At 39.6% G+C, this 10,461-nt stretch overlaps 1 protein-coding gene across 2 annotated transcripts in view; it reads left to right on the plus strand.

Annotated features, from left to right (window-relative positions):
• Positions 1-10,461, plus strand: part of galnt1 (UDP-N-acetyl-alpha-D-galactosamine:polypeptide N-acetylgalactosaminyltransferase 1) — a 62,543-nt gene that overhangs the window by 32,339 nt on the left and 19,743 nt on the right. For both annotated transcript variants that reach the window (XM_005738550.2, XM_005738551.1), the window contains exons 3-4: positions 8,698-8,837; positions 8,933-9,101. In XM_005738550.2, the coding sequence (XP_005738607.1) occupies positions 8,699-8,837; positions 8,933-9,101 (308 nt within the window). In that variant the 5' untranslated portion in view covers position 8,698. The remainder of the gene's footprint in view (positions 1-8,697; positions 8,838-8,932; positions 9,102-10,461) is intronic.

Raw genomic sequence — 10,461 nt, forward strand, 5'->3', positions numbered from 1 at the left:
GATTTTCTAACGATTAATCGTGCAGCCCTAGTGTTTAGCTTGAAATAACTAACATTATGATGCCCAAAGGGGAATTCACACGCTACCCAGCAGTATGTGAAATGGTTCAAGTCAGCCCCACCTTTACCTGCAGGAACATTAACATGAACCTGTTCATGCATCAATAACTAAAATCTAGTTGTCATCCAAAAACAAAGTAAACATTAGAGTGAAATGGGTTATTCTTCACAGCAATTGCTTTTATTTCTGGTGCTTTAAAACATTAATAATACTTAAACTTGTGAATCTAATTTTATATTTTGAATGCAGGCCTTTGGCATTAAGCTTGAATAATGATATGAGTCCTCAGGCTTATATGTGGGCTATTTTTTGACAAATATTGATTGAAATCTGTCTGGCCCCTCGGTGAAGACTGAACTATTTATAGGTTGTCACATAAAACTGTTGAAAGATACTATCATATATATCAGCCATTCCATCCTACTTGAGAGGTTTCATCTTGACCTTTATGTGAATGACTTTCCATGCTGTGTTTAAAGAAGCAGAAAAGAAGTCTTGATAAAATACCAAACACACGCAAAAAAGATTTTCTTTAACATTAGAAATTATGGATTAGGATTATTGACAACCTCTGCATTCCTCATGTACTGATGGTCATTCGAATAAGACTTTACGTCGACTTAATTGTTTTCAAACGTCTACCTGCTGTGCTTATTCAGAGAATGTTTTAATTTAAACCCTCTAGCAAAATGGAATCGAAAGCCTTTCTAAAAATCAATAAAGCATGCAAAGATTTTACCATTGTTTTGTGGCGTACGTGCTGATTAATTAGAGTGTGTAGAGTGTAAATGTGGCCAGTAATACCGTGATTTGGTAAAAAGCCAATATGGGTTTGCTCAGGGGAATGTTTTCAATAAATAAGGCCAGGAACCAGGCATTGATAATACTGGGGGATTGACTCTGCTTACACAAGTGGCTTAGTAGTACGTGCGGTCTGATATTTCTCAGCTCTGTAGTGGGGATAAAAAAAGCCCCAGGCTCCACATCTCAGGAAAACAACCAGACTATAGAAGTGTCGGGAGAATGAAACGAAACAACTGAAGCAGGGCCTGTTTCAGCTGAGCGCTGCTGTGTTTAAGCACGTCTATTGGCTTGATTTAGTTGTTGTTGTTGTGAGTGTTGTGAAATTGGAAATGTTGTGTCTGAGATGACGACAGTTAATCTTGACATCAGCTGATGTTGGGCACTCCTTTTCTGTACTCAGGTTAATCTTAATTATTAGATGGTCTGTGGAAATCATGAAATGTTCTCTAAGTGGCACCTTTTTCTTTTAGTGAGGTGACTTTCATGCTGAAATGCCGCGACGCTCACAACCATCACTGCAAAGAGAATAGCACCATTTTGATTTTGGTGTATTGATTTCTTTTAGATCGTTACTAATATCAGTATTTAGGCCAAAGCAAGGCCATTATCAATATTGCTGTTCAACCATACGTTATTTTCACCCAGAGAACTGCTGCTCACTCAATCTTTTCTCTTTTTCAGACCATTCTTTGTAAACCCCACATGGTTTAGTGGGAAAATCCCAATAGATTACTGTTAAAGCAGGTATACCTAATGAAATGGCCGGTGAGTGTATATAAATAATAATAATTATTATTATTTTAAGCCCCTTTCAAAACAAAGATCACACATGAGTAAAATAAATAAATAAATAACAAAACAATGAACAATAATGTCCACCAAGTTAAAATCATTAAGGATTCATGTGACATGTGGAAGACAATCAGAGTGAGTAAGCCAGTTTGCAGAGCTGCTTTAAAAAACGGATTGAATAAAATAACAAAAGAGTTTTTCTAAATAAACACCTAACACTGATCATTGAGACCCATTCAAATTTAAAATATATTAGTCTGAATGAAAAAAAAATTAAAAACTGAGAAAAAATGTAGAACATAAATCGGTAATCAATCCCAGAGCCTCGCTCATAACCTATTAATAACGCAGTCCTGTCCACCTGCAGAGCAGCTGCCTGACTCCTGACATGCTACATTAATAGAAAGTTGAACCTGTTTTAGTGCCTTAGAGTTTGTAGCTCTTAGTTCAGAAACTAGTTTAGCTAACTTTGCATGTATTTTCCGCTGGAGCAGAGAGCATCTACGCAGCAAACAGGATTGAGTTGACCTCCTCTGCCCTTTTCTGACACTGTTTCCATCTCCCTTATTTATTTCCACTGATGCAGCTAAGAGCATGTCGTGATTCGATGGGGAAAATGATATCTTGACTCATGGGGGATTTTTAAGTGATGATTGAATTCTTCGAGCTCTACAGGCTCGCACTAATATTAACTAAAACACTGTCACCAATGAATCTTGTGGTTAATTAATTATAGATTGCAGCCTAAACAAATTCTTTGTGTGTGTGTGTGTGTGTGTGTGTGTGTGTGTGTGTGTGTGTGTGTGTGTGTGTGTGTGTGTGTGTGTGTGTGTGTTCTGGGTTGTTCATTAAAGTGTCTTGGATTTTGCATTAGTCTGAATCATACAATGTAGCCTGTAACTCATGGTGAGGAGAGCAACATGCCAAAGAGGTACAGTGCTCGGTATGTTTTTTAAGTCCACTGTCAGATGGGCAGAGCGTGTATTTTCTCTCCCTTTTTTTTGTTAACTGATGGCAGGTCTCTTTCACTCTCTCTCAGTTGTGTCCCAGTCCTTGGGTTTTTTATTTCCTCGACGGGACCAGTCTATATTCTGCAGTCAAGGTTATGATCTGGATATTAAGCGAACCCAGCTGATTTGCCTCAGGCGACTGTGTACTCCTTAGAGAAGCATGAAGACGGGGCTTCAGGCCACCGTGTTCTGTTTCTATTTCCCTCCCCTAATGTTAGCCTGAGCCTTGTTCTGCTCCAATTGAGATGCATTACGACTGTTCAGAAAATCAGCGCTCCCATCAGCGTTGTCTTGGAAACTGTTGAGCTTATCAAGCCTATATGACCCAAGGACAACTCGTACACCTGAATAGCACCGTCTCTGGTTTTCCTCTTAAGGAAGCTTCAAAAAGGCAGCATGTTTTAGACACTTTTAGAAACAAAATACACCTGGTTGTATATTATGATTTTTAAAAAACAAAACAAAACAAAACTGCTATACAGAGGGTCCACATTTGTCGTTTAACATATTTAGCAGGACAAACTTTGTGTTTATTAGTAACACTCATCATCTCTTTCATTTGCCCTCAGTCACGTACAGTATTATCTCCCTGCCTTCCTCTGAATATTCTTTTATACATATAAACATGAAATCCCTAGAAGGGAGGATCCTCGCTCGCAGTCATAAATTCTAAAGCGAGTGAAGTGCTGGATCCTCTTGCTGAGTTTTTCCAAATGGTTGTGAGAAATAGTGGTTGTGCAATCTCTAAAGGGGGATTAAGCCTGTGGAGAAAAGGAGAGGAGGGGAAGATGAAGAGAGACACAGAGAAGGATGTGAAGGAGGAAATTGTGTTTTTGTAGGGAAGTAGTGATGGCAACCGCTATTGAAAGGAGAAAACATCACTAAGAGAGAAACGGGAGGGAGTGGGGGTGGGGCGGCTGGGAACGAGAGTGCATGATGACCAGGATGGAGGTTTAAAAGAAAGATGGAGGAAGTGCAGTATGCTAATGGCTTAATAAGAACAATGGAGAGTTGTGGGTCTGTTTAACGTCATATGAAACCAGGCTGTTTAAAAGAGACTTCAAAGAGACTAGCACCCAACATAAACTAAACTGACAGACACTCACACAGAGAGGCAGAGCCCAGAGCACCAGGGAGACCGGAGGTGTCCTCTGCCATGCCTGATTAGAAATACAGTGAGTGGAGAGGCATGGCTGAGAGACAGCAGTAAGCAGGAGTGTGTGCGTGCGCGTGCTTTTATTTAATGTATCTGTTGCTTGAAGCACTGCTCTCTACATTCGCTGTGATCAAATGGCATCTCCGGAAAGAAGCTGACATCCATCCGACAGCATTTTTGACATGATGCTGTGAACAGGAATATGTAAGTTTTTCTGTGATGGAAAGCTCCGATGTTGGTGTCTGTATTCATATAAGAGCTCTGCTATGTATGTGTTGCACCAGAAACGGTGAAGAGAGAAGTATATCCAAGATTCTGCTACATTGTGTGGTTTTGTGTTGTTGTTTCATAAAGGTCAAGCAAGGCCGACGCAGTCTAGCAGCTGTCAGTGAAACAGAAAGGACGGAGATTGCAGAGCGAGTACTGAAATTCAGCCTTCCTGCTAGTCCTGGAATTTGAACAAGTTTGAGAGGACGGAAAAAAGTGAGATAAACAGTCTGGTAAATTCCTTCAGGATATCCGGGGGAATCTGAATTTTCCAAATCGTTATTTTCCAGGCATTTACTAGGAACGATTTTATAACTGGCATATTTTGTTTTATGGTGGTTTTCAGTCCAAATTGTGACAAAAGACCAAGCTGGGTTTGAGTTTAAAGTGCATTACAGATGTGGTCGGGTCCTGCACTGTGGCTTACAGGAAAAAACAACAGAAGATAACATCAACGGTAAAGCAAATGTGAGAGCTATAAAGAGATACAATAACACATCCTATAGCATGGTGATTTTGTAAGTGCACTCAGCTTTTTCACCAATATCGCTGCACAAACCTCTAGCACCTCTGCTGTGAACCATAACTAATGTTAGTAATGTGAACATACTGCACAGTTCAACACTCAGTACGGTAGCAGCTTTACAGAACGCAGCAACCCCTGTAGCTCTCCTTCAGTCACGCATGAGTGCAGACTGCCAGATGCCACAATGATCACCTATTAAACATTAGTTTCTTGTATAACTGTATATAAAGATGTTAGGGACAATAGCAAGACTGTATATAAAAGATAGACCTGGAGATGATTTTGAAGTCTTGGGTTTGGCATTTTGCCCGTTGTGTCTTTGGCGTTTTGGAGCCAGTTAAAAGAGAATGTAATGAATGATTATGTTATTATGGTAACTAATGCTAGAAAGGTTTTTTGCATCCACACTCACATATGTGTGCTAATTAGTTTTAACATCTTACTATAATACAAAAAATCTGTGCAAACAAATTTGCCACACAGATGCATTGTAGGCCCCTTGACGAGCTTTATCCATATCAGACATCATGGTGTCATTATGTGTCCTAGCAACCACTAGGCTAAAGTGGCCCATTTTTAGCATGCAGACTTTATCTAAGCGACCATCTAAAGTATATCAGTCTGCAGAGAGCATGAACAGGTCAAACTGTACAGTAGTGTGAGTAAAACAAAACTAAAAGATTCTCACACTCTAAATGGTTCTATTTCCCGCTGTCAGAGAAGTGCGGTAAATTTGCTTTAACACCACAAACATGATCTAGAAGTCCAGTTCTGTTACTTGATTAGCTGCAGTCGATTAGCCCGTCAGTAGCCACCAGTAACTAAAGGCAGCCACTGCATTAATTATGACTTAATTAGACCCTAATGGAACATAATTTGTTGGTTATGTAAAGATTCGCTTCCTGTACACATGCTGCCTTTTCAAAGAAAAGTAACGGAGACCAAACATTTTCTTTGTACCAGATTGTAAAGATGTTTATTTCTGGTATAGCTCTGGAGGTTTTAACATCCAAAGAGCTTCACTTCCTGGTTTGAGTATTTGTTTTTTCATCCCAGGTCAGGAAGTTTCCATTTGATGACAATTAAACAGTTTTTATTTGTTATATTACCGGTAATATTTTTCTATCATTCATACAGAAATACGACATTTACATTTTTATTCACATTCACATTTTTTCTGCTGTTTAGTGGCAATATTTAAAACACAGTTATTTTTCTACGTCTTAAAGTAGTCCTTCACAAATATGATAGATTAAACAGTAATGATATACACAAAACGTATTTGTCTGAAGTGTGTTTTATGTATAAATATCTATGATTTACACATCTATGTTAAGCTTTATGTTACTAGCTTACAATATCCCACTTACTATATCCTCACAAGAGATTTTCCCTGAACTTGCTTTTCCCCTACAGATATTAAAAACAGATGTTTAATGTTTATTTTAAAATGTTTTTATTTCTTATTTAAAAAAAAAATCTTGTAATTAATATTTATTTTGTGTGTCTGATGTTATCTAACGGAGCTGCAGAAGTGATGGTCAGGAAATGTTTCTAAAGGCTGATATGAGGTGGTTTGCAATAAGTGCTTTGTTTTCTTTTATACCTTACTCAAACTGAAACTGGTCGAGTGGCTAAGTGGGAACGTATAAACTGATGTAACATGTTACATTTTAACCTTGTCAAAAGTTGGTGGTGGTGCAGCAGTTCAATAGATTTCATTGGATGTTTTTTTCTCTCCCCAGGGGGTGAGAGATCACAGTTAAGCGTGTATGTGCTGGTGGATGGATGCCCTGCACCAATTTTTTTTTCTTTCGCGTGTGAACCTGAGAGATAAAATCTTGCAAAGTTACAAAACGCTGTGAAGTAGAAGACAAGCTGACAAGACCTTTTTAAATTTACGCCTCCAGTTGAGTCAGCTTTTAATCCGAGAACAGTAATTTGCCCAACTCTGCTGGAGAGTACATTAGTGATGATTATTGATAAGATTTCATCAATACCAGTGTCATTATTGATTCTGCTAATAGGCCTTATTCTTTATCTATTTGCTTATCTATTCTTGATCAATTTTCTGTGTGAGGAAAAGGCCCACAGATGTTTTATTATTTGAAACAGAAGCAGGATAAAAACGGCTTTCATGTGTGCACTGCTCTGAGTCTGATGCCATAATTTCTTACTCTGGAGCTGCATCTGATAGATTAGATATTCTAGTTCTCGAATACCATTCCTGGACTACATATATGCACATCATATACGGAGAGTACAGCTCTAACCTGAACACTAAAACTACTTGACTCACAGGAACAGAAGTCTGAGGAAAGACAAACAGTTAAATCTTCCCTCTTGTTTTCTGCTGTACACGGCACTTTGTGCTTCCAGAATCCTATCAGGTGGAATTTAGAAACGCTGCTCTGCAGTTCTCTTATTTCCCTGGCTGCTAAGCAAACCTAAACTAAGCTAAGCTAAGCTAGCTGTGCACAAACACCGTTTTTTTCCCTCCCGGGGGCACGAGAGAAATCACCGTGGCCAAATTAATTTTCTCCCTTCTGCTTGTGCTGCTGCAACCTGAGGGATCATTGAGGCAGAGAATCAGCCAAAGAGAAGGGAGATGGTGCTGAAGGAGAGAAGGAAAGGGGAGCAGTGGAATTTTAATGTGGCTGTGTCTTGTCTCTTGCTGCCTGCCAACGAAAAGCAATTACTATCATAGCTCCCCTCTCTGCTGTGTGTGTGTGTGTGTGTTTGTGCTTACCTTTGAGTGGGTGTCTGACTGCACTTTAGAACACAGGGATTTGGTATGTTAAATGTACAAAGGGTAGATTGGCTCATATCCTGCAGGGTATTTGGGAACACTGATATACTAGATGGTTGTTGTGTAGAACTGGACAGTAGTTAGAGTGTTGTTTAGATATCGTAAAAATTGGTTTTTAAACTTTTTGTGCCCAAAGGGCAAGACAGATTTTCAAGTCACACCTGTATAACAGCCTCTGAGTGTCATCTGAGATGTCATCAGTTCTTTTGATTGCATTTTTTGCACCACCTGGACCTACCATACAACACCTGTAATATTCTAAAAGAATGTGTCACAAGGTCCTCTGGAATGCAACTTGCCTCCAACACCTTATCAGACACGTTCCCGCAATCCAACAAACAGTTTAGCTTCCTTTGGTTCAAATCCAGCTCTCTTTTTGAAGCGGGCCAAGCGACTCTCAAAAGGGATGTTTGGTTTCCAAGTGCCTCCTTAACTTGCTTGGCATGTCAACCTTAGCCAACTTCTTCTAACAGATGACGCACGCAGGCCAGAGGGCAGGGGGTTGACACAATGAAGCTATAAGATGGCCAGCTTACAGGACACCATCTACATGCAGTTTTCATTTTTCCCTTTTGTTTAGCTGTGGGGTCCTTGGCATTGGTTAGTTGTGGCTAGCTTGCCATAAAAATGAATTCCCCCCCCTTGCTGTCAGGTTTTGATGTGTCAAATATTTGTAATATGCACCATCTAGAAACTGTGCAAAGAGACTTTTCTGGGATTTTGTTTTTTAGTTTATTTTTTAGTGGATAGAATTTGTCAACACACAGGAAATTAAAAATTCATTTGTTTGTCTTTGTGCAGTTGTGTAATGCAATATTTATGTATGGTTGTCACAAAATCCCTAGGCACACTTGGACTTAGTACACTGATGTTCTTTGGCAGCCCCATTCTGGAACCACTGCCTTTAAAAAACAAAAAACAAAATCGACTCTATAAACAATTATAAACGTTCATTGTTCTTAGATTTATTGCTTTGTTTCTCCAGTAAGACAGGAGTCCGTCATTTCTCAGTGAGAATCTCACTGAGTGTAGAGACGACCACTTAGAGGGGCCCTGATAAAAAGCTTGACAGATAGGAGACAGGAGTCAGGCAGACTGATGGACAGGTGGAAGTGTTTCCAGCACTCTGAGGCTCAGAGCTGCAGGAAGGCTAAACGCTGAGTGGACTGAGTAGAAAGGTGGGAAAGATATGAGAAGAGTTGCCTCCTCTACCATGCTTTCAAAGAAACCCTCTGATGGTAACTACCCCCCACTTCTCACTCTACATTTTCAGGATGCGGAGGTTCGCCTACTGTAAGGTGGTTTTGGCCACTTCTCTGGTCTGGGTGATGCTGGACATGTTCATTCTGCTCTACTTCAGCGAGTGCAACAAGTGTGATGACAAGAAGCCGAGAGGACTGCCCGGGAGAGACGGTGAGGGTGTATCACCACACAAACCCATACACAGACACATTTTTATGGCACTGTCAAGCATCAAGTTTGAAAAGCTGAATATGTATCCTCTGTAGACACCATGTCCAGACCACGAGATGGGCCTGGTGAAGGAGGGAAACCTGTGGTGATCCCTAAAGAGCAGCAGGAGAAAATGAAGGAAATGTTTAAGATCAACCAGTTCAACCTCATGGCCTCGGAGATGATTGCTCTCAATCGTTCGCTGCCTGACGTCCGCCTAGAAGGGTGAGCCGCCTCTCCCAGCAACAAGTCCTGTGTTTTGTCATGATAATAACAATAATACATCTTTTATTAGTGTTATTGTTTTTAAATGGCATGACCTATACAGTATAGCAAAATTAGGTAAACTTTAGATAGGAGATTTAAAGAAATGTCTAGTAAAAATGTCATATCTTAAAATGGAATAACATACAAAAATAAATGTAGGTTAGAAGCACCTCTGAGTATTCATTAGGAAGTTATTAAACTTTGATACTCGGAGAGCAGAGAGGGTGTGGTGCCCTCAAAGATCTCAAGGGAATTTGAACTTCCTGAAAAACAGTCAGGAGTTCCTAATTCGGTATTCATATTGTATGAAGCAGGGCCTAAATATCCTCTTTGTGTTATGTTGTGTAGTAAGTATAAACATAAATCATTATATGTTAATATTAATAACAGGAAATTGTACATGTCAAATCTATCCAGTGCCACCTAAACATCGCACAGACAGCAGAATGTTTTCCAAAGATGTATGATGTTTGGGTTTTGTTTGGGTTTTTTTGTGGTGTTCACAAAGCTTCCCACAATTCATATTATTATTTTCTTTCCAGTTTCAACCAGCTTCTGTTTTTCCTTTTTGCAAATCATTTGAAAATGGTTTTCATGGAAAAAAACATTTAAAAGACAAATGTTTTTGGAGAGCTTTCACACTGTGTTAAAACAAACTCTGCTGAGCACCATTTGTGTTGGTTTCAAAACTGCCAGTTGAGCTCTGGTGAGAATCAGTGTGCAGGATTTCATGACAGTAGATACGGTCATGTGAAAAGGAAAGTTTACACACGGCTCTGTGATTAAATGGCTTATAGGACCACCTTTAGTTGTAGTAACTGGAAGTAATCAGTTTTTCTACGACTGTATAGGTTTCTCACATCAGTGTTTAAGAATTATTGCCCACAATGTTGCTTCAGTTCATTGATGTTTGTGAGGGTTTTTTCACAGCTGTCTTAAGGCCCCACCACTGCATTTCAGTCAGGTTGAGGTCTCTGGACTCTGACTTGATCATTTCAGCACCATGATCCTTTTTTTAATGCTGTTCTATTGTAGATTTGTTGCTGTTTTTGGATCATTGTCCTTTAGACTGACCCAATTTGGGACAAGTTTTATCTATCACACAGATGTCCTCACATTTAACTCTAGGTTACTCAGTGACTGCAAGGTGCCCAGGTCGGTTAAAGCAAAACAAGCCCAGCTGTGCTGATAGTTGCTGATGTGCTCTGTTTGGTTTTCAACAACATAACGTGACCATTATGGTCAAACATCTCCTCATTTGGTTTGCCTGTTGAAAAGATATTGTTCCAAAACAATTGTGTGGGGGTTTTTCTCTCAG

The sequence above is a fragment of the Pundamilia nyererei genome, unplaced genomic scaffold, assembly GCF_000239375.1.
Source record: "Pundamilia nyererei isolate P.nyererei 1_Seehausen unplaced genomic scaffold, PunNye1.0 scaffold00084, whole genome shotgun sequence".
NCBI classification, from domain to species: Eukaryota; Metazoa; Chordata; class Actinopteri; order Cichliformes; family Cichlidae; genus Pundamilia; species Pundamilia nyererei.